A 25,958-nucleotide genomic window follows, 5' to 3' on the forward strand; every position below is an offset into this window, starting at 1 on the left:
GACTTGAACCCAGGTCCTGTCCTTCCAAATCTAGTGATCTTAGCTGTGGAAGTGATAAATTATACAACATTATGTGTTACCTGTATTTGCATTTTGAGAGATGGGTCTGGATCACTAGGGAGTTTCTCATTTTTGATTTTTTATCTTTGTGTTTGGAAATAATTTCAAACTTTAGGAAAGTTGACAGATTCAGACACGTACAAAAACATCCCTATTTCCTTTGCCCAGATTCACTTACCGTTCAACATGTTATTCCACTAATCAAGGTTTCTGTTGACATGAACCAAGGAACAGTTTGAAAGGTCTGTTTGGGACTGTTGGTCCTCTATGCAAGATGTGTAGCAAACAGCTGGTCTGGAAAGCTAGTACGTGCATACTCTCTACTTGAACAGAATGATTTCATACTGAAGTGAGTGCTGCCTGGTCTGTCCCCCACGATTTGGCATTCAGTAGGGTACTTCGTAGAGGTCTTTTAAATGAACACAGGAACAAATGAGTAAGAGGTCTCCCAGAGTAGGATGGTGTTCAATGTTACAGAGCTAGTCAGGTCAGGGCTGGGATCATAAACCAAACCTGTTAGCCCCCAGGACAGCATTATGTCCTTTGTACCATCCCGGGAGTCCTGGCAGCCACCGTCTAATCATCTTTCAGGAGCTCCCATGTAAGTCCTTAAGAGTAACTAGATGGAGGACGTAAGCATCTACCACCCATCAGCAGGAGATGCACCTGTGGATGATGTGGGCCAGATGCTCTCAGGTGAGTTGGCAGTCCTACATTTTGGGGAGCTGATTAGCAGGGACCCAGAACTCTGTAACCTCCTTCCCACTCCCACCAGGCTACCTTGGTGTACTTACTGCTTTCTCCCAGGACCACAGTCCATAAAATTACATAAAGCCCTGCCCTGAGGTAGCAGATTGGACGGTCTTTCTTCCTTTATTTATTTCTTTAATTTGTAAAGCCACTTTCCTACCAAGAATAATTCTTCCCAAGGGCCAAGCATCATGTGACCATGCCTCCCAGCTGCTAAGAGACATGGTCATTCCATCCCCTAGTATGTTTATGTTCTAATCCCCCAGCCCATCATTTCTCAAGTTGCTTGTTCTACATGAATGAACCCGTTGTCCAACTCTTCCTTGTTCAATAGGTACTAGGATGTATCCCTACTGAACTGGCCAGCTGGGTCTAGGAGTAACGCCGTCGTCTTCAGCAGCAGCAATACCATCATTGTGCATTTACTGAAGAATGTCCATGTGCCAGGCATTGTTTTAAGTGCTTTTCACGCATGTCTTATTTCAGACTCATGAATACCTATATTAGGTGGGTCTTATTATCATCCCCATTTAACAGATGAGAAAAACGAGTCAGAGAGGTTTAGTTGGCAACCACTATAGTATAAGGTCAGAATTAGCTATCATTTAATGACCACCTAGTATGTGCCAGACACTACTGTGCATACTCCATCCTTCATAATAATCTTGCAGAGTGAGGTATACTGCCCTTATTTTACAGATGTGAAAACGGAGGCTTAGTAAGATTAGGTGACAAGCTGAAGTCTAGAGCTATGGATTCGCATTGCGGGTATTGTTCAGGAACACAGCCAGGACTGAGACCCAGGTATGCCTGGCTGCAAAATCAGGGTTCTTTCCAGGATGTCAATCTGCCCCCAGAATTAAGAGTTAGGAGCACCAAACACTAGTCTGAATCTAGTCAGTATTTCTCAAAATGCAGTCTTCCGACTAGCCATCACGGACCTGCCTGAGATGCGTATTACAAATGAACCTCCTGAGTCTGAATCTCAGTGGCTCTGGTGATCTTCATTTAAAAAAATACTTTCTCTGGGTGATTGTTTGGCACACTCAGCTCCTGTCACTAAACACTGTCATGTTCTCTGCAGAGGCAATGACCATCTCCCTCTCTTCTCTGCTTAGTGAATGTTTCTTTTATAGACCTTGTTCAAGGGCCACCTGTTTTTTTCAGTGAAACCTTCCTCTACTCCTCAGGGAAAATGACCAATTCCTGTCTCTGTACTTCATTAAAATGTTATGCACGGCTTTAACATGAACTGATCACACTATTGTAACCATCCATTTGCTAGTCTGTTTCTCCTAAGAGGCAAATTCTGTCTTATTCATCTGTCTTATTCATCTATACCTCGTAAGATGCCTGGACACAGTGTGTGCTGACTGAAGGCATGTCACACATGCTTACTGCACATTGGTTTCAAGCATGAACTAATTATTGAGTTGCCACACAAAAAATATTCTGACAGGGCCAACAATAAGATTAAATACGTTCATAACATTTGCCCACTGAACTACCCAAACAAATGCAAACTGTAAGCTGAAAATAAAGCATAGAACAATTAAATTAAAAAAGAAAAAAATCGAAAAAGTGAAAATGGTCACAGGTATCAGGTGGCAAATAAGAGAACTCCTTAAGGACAAGATTCTGATAACCTCTCACTGGAGAAATGATCTTGCAATAAGCTAACAACGAGTGCTTCAGCACGAATGCTCAGCGAAGTTGGGCAGCCAGCTCTTTGTGTCTATCCTAAAGGACTGAGACGGTACACAGGGACCCGGCAACGTGCCCAGGCCCCTGAAGCTGATAGAAGCACAAGATAAGCCCTAATACATTTTGGATTTATGGAGCCAGGACTTGATGACTCGCGGCTGGAAAATTCAAAGCTGTTCTCACACTTGAAGCCAAGGTGGCCTGCTCTGTCTTCTCCCCTTTGAAACGAAACAAAACCAACCACCAGGTACCACACTACTGACAGAAGATCTGTGATTTTGCAGTTCAAAAGCTAAAGCTTGGTTACTTTCTAACATTACAGCTGTCACCGCTGTAGAAAGCTAAATAGGAAAAACAGGACTACCATCTGCAGTGCCTTTGTGCTGAAGTTTAAGTGTATGGGGGAAAAAAATCCTGGGCTGTTCTTAACAATAACAGTAAGGAGTGGTGCTGATATAAAAAAGCAGAGTTTAAGAGGATCTTAAAGGGCAACAGCTCCAAGCTGGCACACATGCTCCACTCCTTCTAGCTACCCTCTGTGACTTGGCATTTACCTATGACCCATATTTAGTTAACTTATTCCAGAACTGTCTCTATTTACAACACAATACCATAGGGTGTACTTGTCAAAAGCAGGAAGATATCCCTTATCTCTTCTGATACAGGAATTTCTGTTCCTAGGCTACTCAAAAAATTAATAAAGTATGCACAAAAACTTTAGGTTAGTATGTAATAATAATAAATAAATAAATATATATATATATATGTATCACAAACGATGGAGTTTTTTTTAAATTGGCAAGATGCTTATGTGGGTAGCAGGGCTAACTGGTTAAACAAGGGTTCTGGAGTCAGACTGCTCTCACTCAATCTATCTTCCAGTTCACTAATTCTCTCTTTCGCTATGTCCAATGTGCTACCAAATAGATTTTTAATTTTAACCTAGCAGTTTTGTTTGGGACTTTCTCAAATCTACTATGTTTTAATTTGTGATCTGACATCTGTGTGCAGCTGTTTCTGATGCCTGCTGTTCTTGCTGGTTTTTCATGTTGCTTTGTTTCCTTGTGCACTTGGTTTTCTTTGACTAATTGCTAGTGTTTGCTCTTGAAAAAAAATACTGGAGAGGTTCTGAGGCCTAAGGTGGATGTGCCTACCTCAAACCAAGTTCTCAGCATGAAGCTCCTTTCCCAGCTCGGGTCATGTATACAAATACCCAGGGTACAAATTCATGCCAGAGCTAGTCTATGGCCACAACCTTCCCCTTTTCTTTTTCTCCTGCTTCTCTTCTTAGCTCCAAGAAGCCTTCTGTTCCATTCCCTGGGACTGGGGGAAGAGGGAAGGTTTAGCTCTGTTTTGGTTTTACACTGAGGGTGAGCATTTCAGGTTTCCGGCATGACATGGGAAAGACCTTCTCTGAGGCCCTCTGCCTTAGAGGTCCAGCTGTGGAATAGGCAGATGCCCTCAGGAATAAGTAACTCGTGCTCCCACATTCTGCTTTCACTTCTGTTGTGGGATTAAATCTGAAAATGGTCCTGACAATTTGTCTTTGTAGTTCTTCAGTACATTTGAGATGGTTTTAAAAAAATATTTTAACTAGCATTTTCAGCACAAGAGTTGGTCCAAATAACCTACCTAACTTGCTACTGTCAGAAACTAGAAGCTGGTATCCTAATTAAAACTTGACTCTCACTACTTGCCAACTCTGAGACCCTGGGCTAAAGTTACTTCACCTTTGGTTTCCTCATCTACACAATGAAGGCAGTCACAATGACATGTATACCTCATGGGTTGTGTGAAAATTAAATGAGTCCATGTGATGTGCTTGACTGAGTACTTGCCACGTGGGGACGGCTCAGGAAATGTTGGGCTCCTTCCCACCATCACCACCCCTATTACCAGCACGGCATGAGCATGGCCAATTGAGTTGGATCATGTATAGGTTTTATTTAGGTAAAGATAACTTCCAAGGATAGGAATAGTTTGGGTATAAAAAAAATGTTTGGGGAGAAAAAAGTCATTTAGATTGACTTTTTCATCCCAAGGGACAAGTATTTGGGTAAGATTTTCTTTTTTATTTTCAAAACTTCAGTTATTCATAACAATAATGTTAAACTTTTATAACTGATTTAAAATATTATAATAAACAAACCACAATAACTGAACAATGGGTTAAAGTTTTAGGGACGTCTATGTTTAAAAATAGAGTAACATTTTTAGTAAGTAGAATTTCTGAGAAATGGTTTAATTTAATATAAGCCCCAAAGCCTTATGGACCCCTTTTGTAAGCCTTCTGGATGAAATACTTCTGAAATATAATTGAAAATCTTTCTTGCTTTGGATTAAAATGTCTACTGAACACAATTATCTGCCTCTAAAATGTAATGTGTCCTTGAACATGCTACTTCACTCTCCAGGTCTCAGTATCCTCATCAGTCAATGACGAGGTTGGACCAGATGACTTTCCAAGTCTCCTACATGCTCCACTGCTTATTGCGCCTGAAAGTTACTGTTTTTGTTTTTCTTTAATGGCTTAGGATCTTAGAAGATCCTCCCTGTCTTTTTCCTAACTTATCATTTCTTTATACCTTACACCTCAGGTTATAGAATGAAGATTATTTGCTGTGTTAGAGTAATTTGGGAGTCTTCTATACCTTATAATAAAAGATACTTAATATGAAAAAAATGCTCTGCTTATAATTAGTGAACAAGTCACATTTGGAATGCAGTTTTTATGAATTCATTAATTTAGCACTGTGCGAGAGGCTGGATAGACAGAATGAGCAGAATAAACCTTGCTCCTGTGAAGTTCCTAAGCTAGATTTGGAGCAACACAGAACTAATTTGAATATAGTGAGAGGCACAGCAGTAGAGAGTTTAATCTCTGCAGGTTGATTACTCAGGTTTGAATCCTGACTCTGGGACTTATTAACTGTATGAATTTGGGTAAGTCACTTAACTTTTCTATCCCTTGGTTTCTTCATCTGTAAAATGAGAACGTTACCTACCTCACAGGGCTGTTGTGAGGATTTAAGAGTTAATATATGTAAGAGTTTATAAGAGTAACTGGTACATAGTGCTAATTCAGTGTTAGCTATTATTATTATTATTATTGACACTGTACAGAAGTATATAGGAATATAAAGTGGGGGAAATGGATGTAAAATGAGGGCTTTACATAAGATGACCTCTAATTATACATTCCCCTCAATTTATTATTTGTCCTCTACCTCACCTCCTCACCCCCATGTTTATCACGTAACTTTCTATTTCTGAGTTGTTGCTCATCTCACCGCCGTTACCTCTCTCTCACAAGTGTCCTTTTCACATACTGCTTGAATCATCAAATTCATACATTGTAAGCCTTCTTCTTCGCTAAATGTCTGTTTGGTACCACGTCAGTCTTTATTTTGCCACATCTAATACTGTGACGATATACAACGCCGTGTTTCCTATTTTGCCCATATCTTTTGTGGATTACACAGTGGTTCCACTGTACCTGGCTAATGGCACAGAAGGCACTTGGTAAATACTGGTTGATTAATTGAAGGTACTCAGTTTCAGATACGGCTTTCACTGGCATAGACCAGAGGCTGGCAAATTTTTTCTGTAAAGAGACAGATACTAAAATATTTGTCACTTTGTGGGTCATATGGTCTCTGTTGCAAGTGTCATGACTACTGCACTCTGCCACTGTAGTGCTAAAGCTGCCACAGACAATATGTAAACCAGTGGGTATGGCCATGTTCCAATAAAACTTTTTTTAATTATATTTTTTTATTTTGAAATATTTGATTCATAAGAAGTTAAAGGAAATATACATACACACAGAAAGGTTTTGTGCATCCTTCACCCAGTTCCCCCCAATGGTAGTATTGCTATAACACAATATCACGACCAGGAAATTGATGCTGGTACAACCTACAGAGTTTATTCAGATTTTACTGATTTCACACGTACTCGTTTGTGTGTGTTTGTACAGTACTATGTAATTTTAAAACTTTCTTTACAAAAACAGGTGGTAAGTCAAATCTGGCCTGACAGCTGTCAGAGATTCTCATGTAGAGCTCAAAATTACAAAACAGACCAGTTAAAATGAGAATCAATTGTGGTTCAAAAAAAAAGCCCAGCTCTTCTCTCTCTTGAGCAGAAAGAAGGCAGGGGTAAATACCTGTAACAGAATGGTAGTGTTATTTCCATCTCCCCCCACTCTCAGCCTCTGACCTCACACCAGTCAGGTAAGAATGTGGCCAGAGAGAGCCTGCTGAACTGAGTGAAGCTCGCTGGCAGGCCATCACTCTTTGCTTCCTGGGTAACTTACGCTTTTACAGCGTGACAAAGTTGATGACTAGAATTCACTCACCCAAGAAATAAAGCAGTATTAGCTTTGCCAATCGGAGCTAACGTTTCATAATTTTAATCCTCACATTTTCAATTAACAGATGGATGCATCACATTCATCCATAAACAAAAAGGAAAAAAGTAATTTCTTTAATGTACACCTGGGAAAGACAACTGTAATCTGGATTTGTACATTCAAACATAATGCAATTTAATTATGAGAGCAATTTAAAACTACTAAGAACATGATGGGCAGTTGAGAAATTGTTTCATTTATAGTTTTTTTCTTTTTTTATAATCACAGTGTTCCATACTCTTTCAAAGATTGAAATTGTGGCATTTGGCAGGGTTTTGTTAATTATAAAGGCGGCTCACCAATGTCAGCTAACCTGGTAGAGCCCGGAGGGTGATTAAGTTTTATAAAAACAGATATGATGACTTCAGAGGTGAATAGATATACATTTTTTCACATTACCTAAAAAATGAAACTTTTCTTTAAAAACCATACGAGACAAAAATTAAACTAGTCTGGTATCTCAATTAAAAAAAATGCTTTGTACTGTTCTCAGAATAAGATCCAGGGTTCCATCCACACTAACACTGTTTAACTTCATGACATATGAAGACTATTAGAAGTGAAATGGATTACTGGAGTAAATCTAAGCCCCTCAATAAAAAAATATAACCTTAATATATTAAAACAAAACTCTGCTCCCAAAATGATACTGGATAAGCTTTCTTACTTGTTTCCACCCCCACTCCCAGTCTTGAAGTGATTGGGGAAATAAATAACAGCATTTTTATGGACACAAATAACTTCCCTAAAAGGTAGGAAAAAGGAAAAGGTCAAAACCAAATCCACATTGGCCTTTGAAACAGTTATATGCTTCTACTTTTTATTCTTGGTTAATTTATTTCAGGGAAACTAAATCAGTTCTCTTAGAATAGGCAGGAACCCAGTAAGTAAACAGAATACAGATGTACAGTTCTGAAGAGAATTGCCTGCTAAACCCTTACATTCAGAGATCCATAAATAAGAGTTGGTCACATCAATAATTTAATTTTTATCTCGTGACAAAGCATGTTTGTATTCCTGGGAAAAAAACAACCAATCTTACTGACTGACAATTTGGTATACTTGAGGGTTAATTATATAAGCAATATGGCAAAGTAACCAATATGTTATAAGGTACAATTTTTCTGTTGGATTAAACTTCAAAACTTGAGCCAACCAGTTAAGTCAACAAAGTCAGATAATTTGGTAGCTCCTGTATAAACCCTAGTGTCTTTTAGAAAGATTTAACAATCGAATCATGACTGAATTGACTTTGTAATTTATGATGTTAGGCTAAAGCTGTAGAATTAATTCAAGAATTATACATTACCAAGTACATAAAGATAAAGATGTTGGTTTTAAATGTTATTTTTGCATACGTTTACTTACCGCCATATAAGCATTTGTTCCAACATACGTCTTGGCTATAGAATTCACCAGCTATGAGACAAAACAGTCTGTTAGAACAATATAAAGATAATGCGGAAATAAAATGGGCAATTATTCCTCATTTAACCTACAATCATCATTTCTATAAATCAACTAAAAATTCTGTAAAAGGGAACAAATTTATCTACGAAGGCATTAAAAATGATTAAATCTCTTTTCTTTTGAATGTGATTTTAATTTAAACATGCACAGCATTACAGTTTATAGCAGATAACCTTAAACAATTCACTTCAGCAGGATGCTTACTGCTTTAGTACCCCAAACCCTGATATAAAAAGTCAATTGGAAGTAGAATTTGAACACACTCATTTTTCAGTCAAATGGCTCAAGATGTGAATGAAGCCCTATGCATTACTAGAATGAAACAAACACTAAATACGCTGGAGGGATAACAGACTTTGACAACTCATAATACAACGATGACCTTCGCTTTGGTCTTCGTGTTTGGCTGGGAGTAAAGGTGGCTGCAATTCAAATCAACATCACAGCACGCTCATGGGTCACTATCACTGGGGTTCTCAGGGGAGGCCCAAAATGGAAATTAATTAAAATTGGTGCTGCACATTGTAATGGCCCTCCACCATTGTTGCTCCCAATATTAATTTTTATTGTGGGCCAGTTGGGCTCCCCAGGCACAGCTCCCACTCTGCCCTCCCTTTTGTCTGGCCAAAACGCTTTCATATCAAAGCTGCATATCAATGAAGTTTGCTATTCGTAAGTAGTAATTACAATATCAGCAGTTTTTACTGTCATTAAACAATGAACAATCATATTCTGATGGAGGAAACTCTCTCGGAGATTAAAAATGAATAACACACTCCCAGCCGAGGAGAAGATGCAGAGTTCTGTTTGTCTGGCAGCTAGGTGATTTTTCGATCCAGAGAGTAGAATGAAAATAAAAAAGTGGATGTTGCAGAGAGGAGAGCAGAGGGGGAGGAAAAAGAGACCTACCTGGGTGCTAACTCCAAAATCACACAGCTTGACCTGTCCTCTTGTGTTTACTAGCATATTGGAGGGCTTCACATCTAAAAAGGGATGAGAAAGTCCACGTAACTAATTCTGTATCTACAGTGCTTGTTCAATAAAACAAATACACACACACCATGTCACACTGCAGAAATGACATCATCTGCTCAACCTGGAATTCTAGTCACAAATTTAAGGCAAAGAATTTTATCTGGAGGCACATGTAAGGTCCTAACTCCTCCAGTTCCAACCATTTCTGGTTCCTCTAGGGTTTATTTCAACTGAAAGTCAAATAAAATCTTGGCTTCCAACAATGGTAAATACACCCATCATCCTTTTAGGAAAAGTAGGTAGATAAGAAAATGTAATCTTGCAAAGAATTTCCACAAAAGGCTTAGTTTTGTTCTCAGTATGAAAGTATCACTCACAACTAATAAACAGTAAGGCCAAAAGGAAGCCAACAAGGAAAAAAATCATTCATATGTTGCTGGTAACAGGTCATATCGGAACAATGAGAAATTGAGTGCAGTATTGCTTTTTTCTGGTTTTTACGTGGCAAATGCTACTTCAGATGATACTCAGAAACTGATCTAAAAGATGTGTGTGAATGCATGCACTTATCAGTCTTTGTTTCATTTATCCTCTTCCTTTACATCATGTTTGACTGCTGCTATAGTTAACAAAAGAATTGACATAGCTTTCGCCAAGGCAGTCAGTTGCTAAATAATGACACAAAGGTTTTCTGTGAAGCACGGTCAGTGACAACAGTAAGCCTTTTCAGGAAACCAGGAAGCCCACAAAAACCATCCAAGCAGGAAAGAGCACGCCATTTTTGATGGTACAGAACAGCACCTGTTTCAATCTTTCACCTTCAGTGGCAAAAGTAGTCTGGAACAGACAAGTTGTTATATTTAATATAGCAAATAATCTTAATTATCCCCAAACTGAACAAGAAACACAATTTTTTACATAACACTTTAAGAAAATCTGTAAATCTGTTCATCTTCCCCCCTCCCCTCTACCCTTGAAAGGGCACCCTGACAAAGTATCTTGCCAAGAGTAGGTACTTAATTCAAACTTCAAGTTCAAACTCCGTAATTCACAATTACTGAACCCCACCTACTATGTGACAGGCAATATGCTAGGCACTTTCTCATACATTAGCTATTCAGTGATACCTGACTGACAGTAGAATGTAAACTCCACGAACGCAAGGACTTTGGCTCTTTTATTGACCACTCTATTCCCAGCCTCTAGAAGAGTGCCAGGCATACAGTCAAATGCACAATAAGTACTTCTTGAATGGATGAGAAAATAAATGAATGGAAACCATGCACATACAGTACGATTTCATGTTGATGATTTTGTTTGTGATCAGGGGGTAGCTGTAGAGCATGTTTCTGGAGCATGCCCTTCAGGTAACACATTATACACGTCCTTCGGGTTGGGGGCAGGGTTTGCTTCTTTCTGAGTACCAGGTGGTAAGACTAGGCAGGTATAAGGTCTTTTAACAAGACCTTGCCTCTCTGCCTCCAGTTTCTCTAATTTCAATACAAATCTTATACCATCAACATAATATAGTACTTTTACTACATCATCTCTCATTGAGAGGGAAATTAAATAGTCTGTGACACCCTCCTCCGTCCAAATGTGAGCTCCTTAAGAAGAGGGTTGTGCTTTCAGATGTGCCTGTGTTTAGCTCAATACATATACATCACAGATGGCCACAGTGGGCACTCAATGTTTGCTGAACTGAAAGAGATGTTAGATTCTACATAGCCTGGTCGTATTTTCCAAATCTAATTCTCATTACAGGCCTCAACTTTGAATATTTTTCTTTTTGGCAATCTGCTCTTTTATATATTGACACCCTTAAATCACTCTTAAGCCACCACATCAGATGGAGACAGTTCATGAACAAATGTTTTGAGCTCCTGGAAAGAGCTGCCTGGAAATCACAAGGTATGCTAAAATTAACAAATCTGTAGCTTTAATCAGACACACATTTGACTTCAGTGGATCAACAGAGAGAAAGAATAAAACAAAGTTTCTTCCATATCTTGGCTATTGTAAATAGTGCTGCAATGAGCATACGGATGCATATGTTTTTGAATTAGTGTTTCAGATTTCTTCGGGTAAATACCCAGAAGTGGAATTGCTGGGTCATAAGGTAGTTCTATTTTTAACTTTTCGAGGAACCTCCAAGCTGTTTTCCATACTGGCTGCAACAATTTGCAATCCCACAAACAGTGCACGAGTGTTCCTTTTCTCTGCATCCTCACCAACATTTGTTGTTTGTTGATTTATTGGAGATGGCCATTCTGACAGGTGTGAGGTGGTATCTCATTGTGGTTTTAATTTGCATTTCTCTGATTAGTGACATTGAGCACCTTTTCACGTCTACTGGCCATGTGTATGCCTTCTTTGGAGAAATGTCTATTCGGGTCTTCTGCCCATTTTTTAATTGAATTGTTTGTTTTTTTTGGTGTTGAGTTCTATGAGTTCTTTATAAATTTTGGATATTAACCTTATCAGATGTATCATTGGTGAATGTCTTCTCCCATTCAGTAGGCTGTCTTTTCGTTTTTGTTGTTTTCCTTTGGTGTGCAAAAACTTTTTAGTTTGATGTAATACCATTTATTTTTTCTTGTGTTTCTCTTATCTGAGAATACAGATCAGAAAAAATATTACTAGGAGCGATGTCAGAGTTTACTGCCTATGTTTTCATCTAGGAGTTTTAGGGTTTCGGGTCTTACATTTAATTCTTTAATCCATTTTGAGTTTATTCTTGTATGTAGTGTAAAAAGGTGGTCTAGTTTCATTTTTTTGGAATGTATCTGTCCAGTTTTCCCAACACCATTTATTGAATAGACAGACTGTCTTTACCCCACTTTGTATTCTTGCCTCTTTTGTCATAGATTAAATGACCATATAGACGTGGGTTTATTTCTGGGCTCTCTATTCTGTTCCCTTGAACTGTGTCTGCTTTTATGCCAGTACCATGCTTTTTTGATTATTATAGTCCTGTAGTACAGTTTGATGTCAGGTAGGGTGATACCTCCACTTTTGTTCTTTCTCAAGATTGCTGTGGCTATGTGGTGGTGTCTTTGTGTGGTTCCATATAAACTTTAAGATTATTTGTTCTAGTTCTGCGAAGAATGCCATTGGTATTTTTATAGGGATTGCACTGAATCTATAGATTGCTTTGGGTAGTATGCACATATTAATGATGCTAATTCTTCCTATCCATGAGCATGGTATATGCTTCTATTTATTTGTATCTTCTTCAACTTCTTTCTTTAAGTGTCTTATAGTTTTCTGAGCACAGGTCTTTTACCTCCTTGGTAAAATATATTCCTAGGTATTTTATTTTATTTTTTGATGCAATTGTAAATGGGACTGTTTTCTTACTTTCTCTTTTTGGCAGGCCATATGCACTCATTCTTCAACAAGGCTACTGAACTGATCTCCCTATTTTTACATTTGCTCTTCTATTGGCTATTGAACACAGCAGGTAAAATGATCCTTTTAAAATTTAAGTGAGACCGTGTCACGTCTCTCCCACCAAACCTCCAAGGGTTTCCCAACTCAGTGCAAAATGTGAAATCCTCGTGACAATCTCTAAGGCCTGCTCTGAGCTGGCTCTCCACTACCTTGTATTCTCATCTCCCTGCCCATTCTGCTTCATCTCACTCGCCAGGTACGCTCCTGCTTTGTGGCTCCGTACCCTGGACTGCTCTGCTTCCACATACATATGCATAGTTTGCTCCTTCACTTCTTTTAGGTTTCTGCTCAAATGTTATCTTTTTAAAAGAAGCCTTCCCCAACCACCCAGCATAGACAGCAGTACCTTCCCACACCAAATAACCTCTTTCCTCTCTGCCCTGTTCCAATGTTCTTAACACTTAGTACCATCAATACATTATATCTGCGTAAGTACATCTGTTCCCTCACAAGTCCTCCTCTCTTGAAGGGTAGCTCAATGAATGCAGAGACTTGATCTGATTGTTCACTACTATGTCTAGAATGGTGCCTGGTACAGACAAGAAGCAGTATTTGTTGAGCAAATGGTGAATGAATGATCTCTACTGAATAGATGGACAAACATGCTCATCCAGAGAAGCATGGATTTGGCCTGAAAAGGAGTTGTATCTTTTCCTACTTAAAGGCATATACTTCAGAATGAATATATTTCACTATTAATGAATACAGTTCCAAATGACATTTTTCATTCTAAGAAGAATCCAGTCATTCAAAAATACTCACTCAATAAATATTTATTGATACTTCACCATGTGCTAGACATAGTAGTAGGTGCTGTGGAGAGAAACGTGAGCGAGATTCTGCCTTTCAGGAAAGTGCAGACCAAGAACCTGCTGGTATGTTCTTTGATCAAAAATACTGCACATGAGAATTCAGGATAACAACACTGCTTTGATATACTCTAAACGGGATTTTCTTCTGGAACAATTACACACTTCCTATAATAAAGACAATGAGAGTTATATAACTAAATAGCTCCCAAGCCTGGCTGTGCGTTAAAAAAAACAACAAAAAAAACCAACCCCCCCCACTAAAAAACAAAAAAACACAACTTTTTGGGTTCCACCTCAGATCTACTAAATCATAAACCAGTTTAATATAGCCTGGTCTTCAGACCAGCACTTAGAAAAGACTGAAATAATGTGCTGTATTTCCCTTTGATTTAACTGCTAGAAAGTTCAGAATATCAAAAGAAAATTTTCCTCTCTTGTTTTCCTTTACTTTTAAAAATTTTTATTCATTTTTAAAAATCAATTTTATTGTAGTCATTTTGAATGTACAGTTTGATGAGTTTAACAAGTGTATATACATCCATGTAACCATAACACAATCAAAATATGAAACATTTCTATCACCCCAAAAAATTCTGTGTCCCTTTATAGTCAACTTAACTCTGACCTCTGGCAACCACTCATGGGTTTCTGCTATTATTGGTTAATTTTGTCTTTTGTACATACATTATAAACTCTGTAATAGGTTATTATAATTTTTCCTTTAAACAGTCTGGGTTAGTATTTGTATGGTATATCTCTGTCATATTTAAAGTGGGTACACAGTTGGGTCTTGCTTTTTTAACTGGTCTCTGAGAATCTGTGCTTTTAAATGCAGTATAATGACCATTTACATTTAATGTAATTATTGATTTGGTTTGTGTTCAGCTCTACATCTTACTATTTGAAAAAAGTAACAACTGTTCTTTATTCCTTTTTTCTTCTCTTGCCTTCTTTTGGGTTAGTTGGATTCTTTTCAGGATTGCAAAAGCAATCATAGGCAATATGTAAATGAATGGGCATGACTGTGTTCCAATTAAATTTTGTTTTGAAGCTTTTTGAAAAAATCATTGTTCTAGGATCTACAATGTGTTTCTTTAACTTCTCAAAGTTTACTTTAAAATAATATTAGGGTATGTTATTTATAATTTAAGAACATTACAATAGTTATAGTCTTCCTCCCATCCTTCATGCTACCGTTGATTATGTATACCTTACATTTATAACACATGTGTTGTAAGTTACACAATATGCTGTCTTTATTTCTGCTTTAAATAATTATCTCTCAACGAAATTTCAAAGTGAGAGAAAAGTTTTTATATGTCCACATGTTTACCACTGTTGGTGCTATATATTCCGTAATGCAGATCTAATCATCTATCTGGTATCATTTTCCTTCTGCCCTAAATAATTTTCTTTAATATTTTTTATAAGGCTGGTCTAGTGGCAATACATTCTTTCTGCTTTGATTACCTAAAAAAGACTTTGTTCAGCTGTTGAAAATATATTTACTAAACACAGAATTCTGGGTTGACAAGTTCCCCCATCCTTCTTATTTAAAAGATGTCTCTCTATTATCTTTTGGCATGCATAGCTTTTGATAATAAGTCTGTCATTTTTATTTTTGTTCTTCTTAATGTATTGTTTCCTCTGAATATTTTAAGATTTTAAAAATCACTCCTTTTAAAATTTTTTCTTTTGATATGCTTTGGTATGGTTTTTGTTTATCTTGGTTAGGGTTTATTGAGCTTCTGAGATCTATGGGTTTATGAGTTTTATCAAATTCGAAAAGTTGGGGGCCATTATCTCTTCAAATTATTTTTTGTTTCCCTTTCTCACTCCTTTCCTCCTGAGACTCTAGTTACACACAAATCCTAGACTTCTTGATATTGTCTCAAAAGTCCCTGAGGCTGTGCTCATGTTTTTTGTCTTTTTCCTTTGTGGTAATTTTGGATAATTTCTGTATCTCTAAAATCAAGATTACCGATTATTTCTTCTGTAGTACTTAATCCATTGTTAATTCCATTAAATGAAAATTTTATTTCAGATAATTTACTTTCATTTCTAGATATTCCACTTGGTTTTATGCCTTCCATTTCTCTCCTCAAAATGCTTATGGTTCTGTGAAATCCTTAAGTTTACTTATACTAATAACTGTTCCGAAGTCCTTGTCTGCTAAGTCCGTTATCTCAGTTTCTTTTATTTTTTTTGGGGGGGTGGTATCCTATTTCTACTGACTGATTTTTCTCCTGGTTATAATCTTTCATCCATTATCAGAAGAAGAATTATCTGTTCACCGATTATCTCAGTTTTTATTTATACAGAGCCTAGAGAAACTTTCTACTCCAGGACTGGTTTAGCCCCACTATTAAAGTATGGCCCTTCTAAAGTCTCTCTTGTATGCACCAATGTATTCAACAAGTTCTTTTCCACTCTGGGTAGATGAAATTTTTAAAATTACCAACCTATGTAAGCTTTGGGAATTATTTAGCTTATAGCTCCCTAGAAATCTTTTTCCCGGAAAATAGTTCATTTTCTGGCTTTGTAAGATTTCACCCTATGAATGCAGAGGTTGCTATCTGGCCAAAGACTCAAGGAGGTTTGTATACAATTTCTTGAGCTCTTTTTTTGCATAGTTTCTGCCTCTCTAGGACTCTGCCATATACATTATAGACATTTTGGCATTCTTGATCTCCAAACTCTGTCTCTTCAGCTCAGTAAGACTTTTGGGTCTTTTTGGGTTCCCTCTCCCTTTGCTGCAGTCCAGAAATTGTCTCCAGGAAGAAAGGTTGGGCGATTACAGGGCTCACCTCACCAGGTTGCCTTCTCTTGGGGATTACAGTCCAGTACTGCTTATCTAATGTTTGAAAACAGATGTTTCATAAATTTTTTTCAGTTTCCTAATTGTTTTTGGTGGAGGGCAACTCCTATAGCAGTGATTCCTTCCTAGGCAGAAATAGAAATACCCTTTTATTTTAAAATTCCTGTTTTGTTTTGATTTTTGTCTTTTGTTCATTGTTTTGACCATATATTGAAAGCTGCCCTGAATCTCTTTTTTGAAATAGATGGAGTATAAATAACACTAGAACTTTAGTTAGGCTAAATCTGAATTCCTGTGGCAGAATTTTAAGCAAATGAAATCTTTTTAAATGTTAGAATGAGAATAGCTCTGTGACTTAAGTTTCACTTTGTCTGAACAAAATATTCTACCTGATATCTGAGGTAATAGACAATTCTAGTATATAACCACTGAACTTATTACTTCCAAGTTCTCATTGAAAACATATAAATGCTACAACTCTCAGGAGTAGCCCCAGGAATACTGAATGGTTTAATTTCTTTTTCTTTCTTTTTTTTGGTTTTGTTTTAATGTCACTCGAAGCCATAGACAACAGCACAACAGATTAGGGAGAAAGATTACTTTTAAGGAGGTAGTTATGTTTATGCTTATTTTAATGCAATCTCAAGTTACAGAAAACAAACAACAATTGAAGGAATACAGCTTTTCATTCAGCTCACTTAAAAAAACTGTAGCCTTTCTTCTGTAAGCAAAGCGCAGAAAAGATGAGTCGTTAAAGTGACTGATTATAAATGGCAAGCATCAGGGCAGATGTAAGTCATTTTGGTTTAATCAGGCCATTAATTATTAGGGTTTATCAATTAGTTTTATTGAGGCAAGGGAACTTAAATGAATACTAGCATTGATTTTAACTAAGACATTTTCTCAAAGAAAATACAAATGAGGTATGTAGCATCCTGGAATTACAGCTTCTTTTCATACCACTAAAAAGAAGTTAGCTTTGTCTAATGCAAAACATAAGCCTATAGTGAAAAACTAACTGTAATCCCTTTTATTACATATGAAACATCATGCTTGGTGTTCCTAAATTTGAGGTTTGGTTTTAAGCTCTCTTGGCCAAAAGGTCAATATCATGTTGGAGAAAGTGAGATAAAAGTACAATGCAAAGTGACCCATGTTTGATATCAAATATTTCTTATCTTTTTTCATTTTAGAAACAAATTCAGTCATTTCATGCAGAGAGACAAGTCAGAATAGGTTCCTCTTGGTCAGATCCTCTCAGAGGAAGCAGAAATGACATGGAAAGTGTGTGTGTGTGTGTGTGTGTGTGTGTGTGTGTATATATATATATATAATGTTTCTCCCATATATATATATATGATCAAGGGTGATACCTGATCTTCCTACCTTCACCAGGTTGTTATAAGAATTAAGTGAGACTGTGTGTTTATTAGTGCCTGTCACAGAGCTGGAACTCAATGAACTGTTTTATGAATAAAATGAATGGGAGAAACATTTTGTAAACTTGAATGTAGTATATATACTAGAAGCTATTGCTCTGTAGAACTGGTAATGACAATGACCCTCACCCTAGAAAGTCAGGATGTGGATCACCTAATATACTGGACCAGACCCAAATGTTAAATAAAGTTCACTTTCATTACATGAGCTCTAGCTGAAAGCAGACTTCTTCCAGAATGCTAAGTGCTGTTCAAAAAAGAGTTAACAACTAACTACCCAATCACAACACATGTCTCCTGTCACAATACTTTCCCACTCCTTCAGTGAGATTTCACAGTAGAGTTATTTAATGATGATGTAATGAATATTTGAGTTGCATCAGTGACAGCCCACATAGATAATAGGTAGCTATGATGTAGTTCTCTTTAATGATTTGAAGTGCTTTGAAGATTATCAGCATAATATCAGGGAGCAGGAAGAATGAAAGAACTTACAAATAGAGTCTTGTGTCATGCAGAAGATAATAGGTTTTCTACAGGAACCTGTATCTGAATAAACATCAGCCTTACAGTGTCATTAAAAATTAAACTTACCATATAAACTTTGTCATCACTTTCCTATTCTATCTTTAACAAAGTATGAAATAGCAGTGAATTACACTTATTATATACTATGTATCAACGGTAAATGGTAATTTCTTCTCAAAACTGATGTATATTAGATGACCTGATTCACTGTGATTACAAATGTTTAAAGAAAGATGCTAAAACACCCCAGGTATCTACTCAAGAGAAATGAAAACATAGAACCAAATAAAGACTTCTACATGAATAGCAGCATTATTCATAATAGCCCCAAACTGGATATAATCCAAATGTCACTCTACTAATAAACGTATGGACAAAATGTGATATATCCACACAACAGGCAATATTATTCCACAATAAATAAGAATGGAAAGACAGTAATAAAAAACAAAAGAAAGGCCATTACATATTAATAAAGGGGTCACTATAACAAGAAGATATATTTGTAAATATTTATGGACCTAATATAGGAGAACTTAAAAATATAATGCAAAAATTAACAGACTTAAAGGAAGAAACAGACAGCATTACAATAACGTTAGGGAACTTTAATACCACACTTATATCAATAAAATAGATCATCCAGACAGAAAATCAATAAGGAAACATTGGCTTTAAATCACACGATAGACCAGGTGGCCTTAACAGATATATACATAACATCCCATCAAAAAACAACAGAATACACACTCTTTTCAAGTGCACACAGAACATTCTCCAGGACAGATCATTATGTTAGGTCACAAAACAAGTCTTAACAAATTTAAGCAGACTGAAATTATATCAAGCATCTTTTCTGTCCAATGATATGAAGCTACACATTAATTACAAGAAAACTGGAAAATTTACAAATATGTGAAGACTAACCAACATGCTACTAACAACTAATAAGTCTATGAAGAAATCAAAAGAGAAATTAAAATAATGTCTTGAGACAAGTAAAACTGGAAATACATACCGAAAGTTATAGATGTAGCAAAAGCAGTTCTCAGAGGGAAGTTCATAGCATAAATGCCTACCACAAGAAACAAACAAAAACTCTCAAATAAACAACCTACTTTAAGAAACTAGAAAAAGAAGAACAAAGCCAAAAGTTAGTAGAAGGAAGGAAATGACAAAGATCAGAGCAGAAATAAATGAAATAAAAACTAAAAAGACAACAGAAAAGATTAGTGAAACCAAGAGCTGGTTCTTTGAAAAGATAAACAAAATTGGAAAACCTTTATCTAGAATCCAACAAAAAAGAGAGGGGGCTCAAATAAATAAAATCAGAAATGAAAGAGATGTTACAACTGATACCACAGAAATACAAAGGCTCATAAGAGACTGCTATGAACAATTATACACCAATCAAATGGACAACCTAGAAGAAATAAATAAGTTCCTAGAAATGTACAACCTTTTAAGAATGAATCATGAAGAAATTGAAAATTGAACAGACCAATTACTACTAAGGAGACTGAGTCAGTAATTTAAAAACTCCCTACAAACAAAAGTCCAGGACCTGGCAACTTCAACTAGTTAATTCTACTAAACATTCAAAGAAGAATAAATACCAATCTATTTCATGAAGCTAAGCAATACCCTGATCCCCAAACCAGACAAGTATACTAAGAAAATAAAATTATGGGCTAATGCCATTGATGAACATAGATGCAAAAATTCTCAACAAAATATTAGCAAACAGAGTTCAACAATACATTAAAAGGATCATATTCTACGATGAAATGAAATTTATTCCAGGCATGCAGGGATGGTTCAACATCCACAAATCAATTAATATGATACACGACATTAATAAAGTGAAAGATAAAAAATTATATGATCATCTCAATAGATGCAGAAAAAGCAGGACAAAATCCAACATCCATATACGATAAAAACTCTCAACAAAGTGGGTATAGAGGGAACATACCTCAATATAGTAAAGATCATATATGACAAGTCCACAGTTAATATCATATCAGTGGTGAAAAACTGAAAGCTTTTCCTCTAAGATCAGGAACAAGACAGGGTTCACTCAACACAGTAATGGAAGTCCTAGGCAGAGCAATTACGCAAGAAAGAAAAGATCCAAATTGAAAACAAAGAAGTAAAACTCACTATTTGCAGATGACCTATTATATAGAGAAAACTCTAAAGACTCCACCAAAAAACTTAAATGAATTCAGTAAAGTTGCAGAATACAAAATCAATATACAGAATCTGCTGTATTACTATACACTAAACACAAACTATCAGAAAGAGAAATTTAAAAAAATAATCCCATTTATAATTGCATCAAAAAAAATAAAATACTGAGGAATCAATTTAACCAAGGAGGTGAAAGATCTGTACAATTAAAACTCTAAGACACTGATGAAAGAAATTAAAGAAGACACAAATAAATGACAAGATATTCTGTGCTTATGGATTGGAAAAATTAATATAGTTAAAATATCCATACTACTCAAAGCGATCTATAGATTTAATGTAATCCCTATCAAAATTCCAATGTCATTTTTCACAGAAATAAAATAAACAATACTAAAATGTGTATGCAATCAAAAAGGACCTCAAATAGCCAAAGCAATCTTGAGAAAGAACAAATCTGAAAGTATCACACTTCCTCATTTCAAGCTATATTGAAAACTACAGTAATATAAACTATATGGTATTGGCATAAATATAGACACATAAATCAAAAGAAGAGCCTAGAAATAAACCAAAAATATACAACGGGGAAGGAAAAGCTAGACAGCCCCATGCAAAAGAATGAAATTGGAGCACTATTTTACACCATACACAGAAACTAACTCAAATGGCTTAAAGACTTGTATATAAGATCTGAAACCATAAAACTCTTAGAAGAAAACACAGGCAGTAATAAGCTCCTTGATAGGGGGTCTTAACGATGATTTTGTGGATTGACACCAAAAGCAAAGGCAACAAAAGCAAAAATAAACAAGTGGGACCAAATCTAACTAAAAAGCTTCTGCACAGCAAAGGAAACCATCAATGAAATGAAAAGGCAACCTACGAAATGGGGGAAAATATTTGCAAAACACATATCTGATAAGGGGTCAATATCCAAAATATATTAAGAATTCATACAATTTAACAGCACCCCCCCTACAATCCAATTAGAAAATACGCAGAAGATCTGAATAGATATTTTTCTAAAGTGGACATACAGATGGCCAATAGGCACATGGAAAGATGCTCAGTATCACTCAGATTGGGGAAATGCAAATCAAAACCACAATGAGATATCACCTCACACCTGTTAGAATGGCTGTTGTAAAAGAGACGAGAAATAGCAAGTGTTGACAAGGATGTGGAGAAAAGGGAAACTTTGTGCACTGGTGGGAATGTGAACTGGTGCAGCCACTATGCAAAACAGTATGGGGGTTCCTCAAAAAATTAAAAATACAAGTGCCACATGATCCAGTAATCCCACTTTTGGGTATTTATCCAAAGAAAATGAAAACTAACTCAAAAAATATATGCACCTCCATGTTCACTGCAGCATTATTTACAATACTGAAGGTACGGAAACAACCTAAGCATCCACTGACAGATGAATGGACAAAGAACATGTGGTATATACAATGGAATATTATTCAGCTATGAAAAAGAATGAAGTCTTGCCATTTGAAACAACATGACTGAACCTAAAGGGTATTATGCAAAGTGAAATAACTCAACCAGAGAAAGATGAATAAGTATACGTAGACCAGCCTCCTACAAAAAACCAAACCAAACCAAACTGAAAAAACAACATTAAGCTAATACAGAGAGCAGAATGGTGGTTGCCAGAGGTGAGAGGTTGGGGGTGTGTGTCATAATTCCAGTTAAAAGAGAAATTAAGTCAAGGGGATGTAATGTACAGCATGGTGACTATAGTTAATAATACTGTATTGTATAAGTGGCTAAGGGAGTAATCTTAAAGGTTCTCATCACAAGAAAGGTATTCCGTAACTACGTATAGTGACAGATGTTAACTAGATTTACTGTAGTGATCATTTTGCAATATATACAAATATTGAATTATGTTGTACACCTGAAATTAATATAATGTTGTATGTCAATTATACCTCAACAAAAACTGCTGACATGTAACAACACAGATGAAACTCAAAGACATTATGCTAAATGAAAGAAGAGAGATAAAAAAGATATCCTATTGTTTGATTCCATTTCTATAAAATGTCTTAGAAAAGGCAAATCTCTAATGTCAGAAAATAGATTAGTAGTCCCTGCAGTAAGGGCTGGGGGGGAGGGACTGACTGCAAATGGGCATGAGGACTCATTTTTTGAGTAATGAAAATGTTCTAAAATGGATTATGGCGATGTCTGTACAATTCTGTAAGTTATTAAAAATCCCTGAATTGTACACTTAAAATGGGTGAATTTTATGTTAGTTACATATCAATAAAGGTGTTTAAAAAATCAGCCTCATGGAAAACAGTATGGAGGTTCCTCAAAAAATTAAGACTAGAATTACCATGTGACCTAGCAATCCCTTTCTTGGTATCTACCCCAAAAATCTGAAAACATTTATCCAGAAAGATGTATGTGCTCCAATGTTCATTGCAGCTTTATTTATGGTGGCCAAGGCATGGAAACTAAAGTGTCTTTCGACAGATGATTGGATAAAGAAGATGTGGTATATATACTGAATGGAATACTACTCTGTCATAAAAAAGATGAAATAGTACCATTTGCAACAACATGGATGGATCTTGAGATTATTAGGCTAAGTGAAAAAAGTCACAGAAAAAGTCAAGAACCATATGACTTCACTAATATGTGGGCCAGACAACTGAAAGCAACAAAGGAGCAAGACAAACTAACAAACAAAAACTCACAGACATAGATAACAGTTTAGTGGTTACCAGAGGGTAAGCGGGGAGGGGGCATGGTAGAAGAGGGTAAAGGGGGTGAAATATATGTGATAGAAGAAGAACTGACTCTGGGTGGTGAACACACAATGTGATATATAGATGATGTATTATAGAGCTGTATACTTGAAAACCTATGTAATTTTACTAACCATTGTCACACCAATAAATTTAACTGAAAAATCAGTCTCAAACACAATTTGACTTCTTATTAACTCCTCCATAGTTTTTCAAGTGCTTTGTGGTCCCTTTCTTACTATATAGCAAAATACGGAACATCAATTAATTACACCGATCACACATTTTTGTCAATGGTAAAATGGTTATTCCCTCTCAATACTGATACACACTAGAAGGCCTGATTATGATTATAAATATTTAAAGAAAGACACTAATTTTTAAATGTCACTTCTGTGTTTTTAAAATTAATTCCCACAATGATTAAAGCAATGTACACAAAATGGGAAAACTGATTCAAACATGAAAAAACTGGTCAAGCCACCACAGTTGCCTCAATAATCTCTGGTAACTGTTCTGACTGATTTTCAGGCTGGATTGTTTTTTTCACTGAATTGACCAAATTGACTGTGGAAATTGGTATCATGTTGAGACAACCCATGTTGCCACCCATAACTGCCTCATGCCGGAAACTGTGTTTTCAACACATGCTGCATCAATTAGCCATTAAACAATCCACATAAACAGCATCAAGCTGAAGCCTTGCTAATGAAGGCCAGAGCTTACAAGAGCACGTGCTTTCTGCCCCGCTTCACAAAAGGGTCCTCCGCCCACTGCCCAGCCCTCATCCCCAACACAAACCCGGGTCAGAGTGGGAGGTACCCTCGGTCAGGATATGGCTGGGCACCCAGGGGGCTGTTCAGAATAGATAAATAAAAGCTCTTTTATAAAATTACAGTTGGAGTTACCCAATGTGCTTTGCACAGGGACCTACCTATATTTCAATTTCTTGGTAAGATTCCAAATAAAATTGTGACTTTGTAAGGCTATTATATGCTTTTTCTTGTCAGTAAAGCAAAACCATGCAAATTGAGCATTCCTTTTTTTGCTGTGATCTATTCATATCAGGTGCTGGTGATATCTCCTACTTCTACTCCCTTTCGGTCTCCGTTTTGTTTTATACTTAAAACATTTAATTTGCTTTGTGCTCTCTTGTGTAAACCTCATTGAATGCTTTTGGAAAATGGCATGGTACAGTTCTTAAGGACACATGAGTTCAGTTTTAAAATATGGCTCAGTTGTGAGATGATCACGGAAGCAGAAATAAACTTCTCTTCAACTTTTCCCCTCTACAAAGCAATTACACTGTTTTGCTTGAATGCCAAAAAGCCACTCTCAGTTTACCAGGAGCCAGAGGACACATTAGCAGGCCTCCACTCTTAGCAACCTCTCCTAGCACTGTGCCAGGGCGCTTCAGCAACCTTCTTTCATTATGCTTAATTGTCTTATGAAAAGACAACTAATATATCTATCTAGTTATTTCTTGGGGACTGCATTCTAATGAATGAGAACAGCAGGTACAATTAAATATAGACGATGCTGACATGCATTACAAATTGATCTGTGCACAACAGGAATGCACTTAAAGAGAAAACCACAATGCAATATAAAATTATTCTAATCATCCTATCACGTAATAAAGGGTAGGTCATCCAAATATTCTTGCAAAAGCCTTAAATAAAATTAAGTAGCACAATCAGCCATCCTAAATAGCAGTTACTGTTTAGAGTCTCATGATTCAGTTGAGAATGGAGGCAACAAACATGTTTTTCCTCCTTCGTGTATGATAAAGGAGACATGCAGCATTTTCAAGGCTAATACCAAGGGCAAAAAGGCCGGGCCTTCTCAATTCTGCCTTCTCTCAATCCTTTCACTATAAATAAAAGAGGTTCCCTTCTAATGTGGGGGATCTTAGATTCTTACTTGGCAACATGTACATATTGTGGTCTGTGTATGCAAAACACCAGCTGTGGAGGAATAAATTCCTGGGAGTCAAAAGGAATCTATATTTTGCCCGAACTTCCCCAAATCAAAGACACCACCGATTTAAGACCCCTACTAACCACAAAAATTTTCCAATGAAAAGGGAAAACTAATAATGGAATACTATTAAATGCATAAATATGTTTTGATTGTAGACATGTCCAGAAGACCAACTGGTAAATTGTTCTAAAGAAATAATAATTACAGCAGATAGCAATTTTTTGGCACTTGCGATATACATGCCAAACACTGGGCTAAGTGCATTATTATCACATGCATAATTATGTCATTTAATTCTCATTATAACCCTTGAGGTAGGCACTATTAAACCCATTTTATAGATGAGTACGTTGAGACTCAAATTAATGAAATTAGTTGCCCAAAGCAACACAACTAGAGTCTCCAATTTTAACTCTTAAGCCTTAACAACCTGCAGTGTATTGACGAGATAAATCTCATCTGAATTTATGGGCTGGATTATTATTCTAGCTTTGGCACTGAAGAGCTGGCTGATCTTCACATGTTTTATTTTAGATTTTTCTACTTTGCACAGAAAAGTAGATACAGGAGGGAAGTTTGGGGGAAGGTTCT

At 36.5% G+C, this 25,958-nt stretch overlaps 1 protein-coding gene across 11 annotated transcripts in view; it reads right to left on the bottom strand.

Annotated features, from left to right (window-relative positions):
- MAP2K5 (mitogen-activated protein kinase kinase 5) overlaps window positions 1-25,958 on the bottom strand; it is a 228,634-nt gene that overhangs the window by 96,070 nt on the left and 106,606 nt on the right. For all 11 annotated transcript variants that reach the window (XR_012494695.1, XR_002136832.2, XR_012494694.1 and 8 more), the window contains exons 14-15: window positions 9,308-9,381; window positions 8,297-8,347 (exon numbers count right to left, since the gene is read on the bottom strand). Coding sequence is in view for 8 of the 11 variants with exons in the window: in XM_019725621.2 (XP_019581180.1) it covers window positions 8,297-8,347; window positions 9,308-9,381 (125 nt within the window). In the remaining 3 variants the exon portion in view is untranslated. The remainder of the gene's footprint in view (window positions 1-8,296; window positions 8,348-9,307; window positions 9,382-25,958) is intronic.

Source organism: Rhinolophus sinicus, linkage group LG03, assembly GCF_036562045.2.
Source record: "Rhinolophus sinicus isolate RSC01 linkage group LG03, ASM3656204v1, whole genome shotgun sequence".
Lineage (NCBI taxonomy): Eukaryota > Metazoa > Chordata > Mammalia > Chiroptera > Rhinolophidae > Rhinolophus > Rhinolophus sinicus.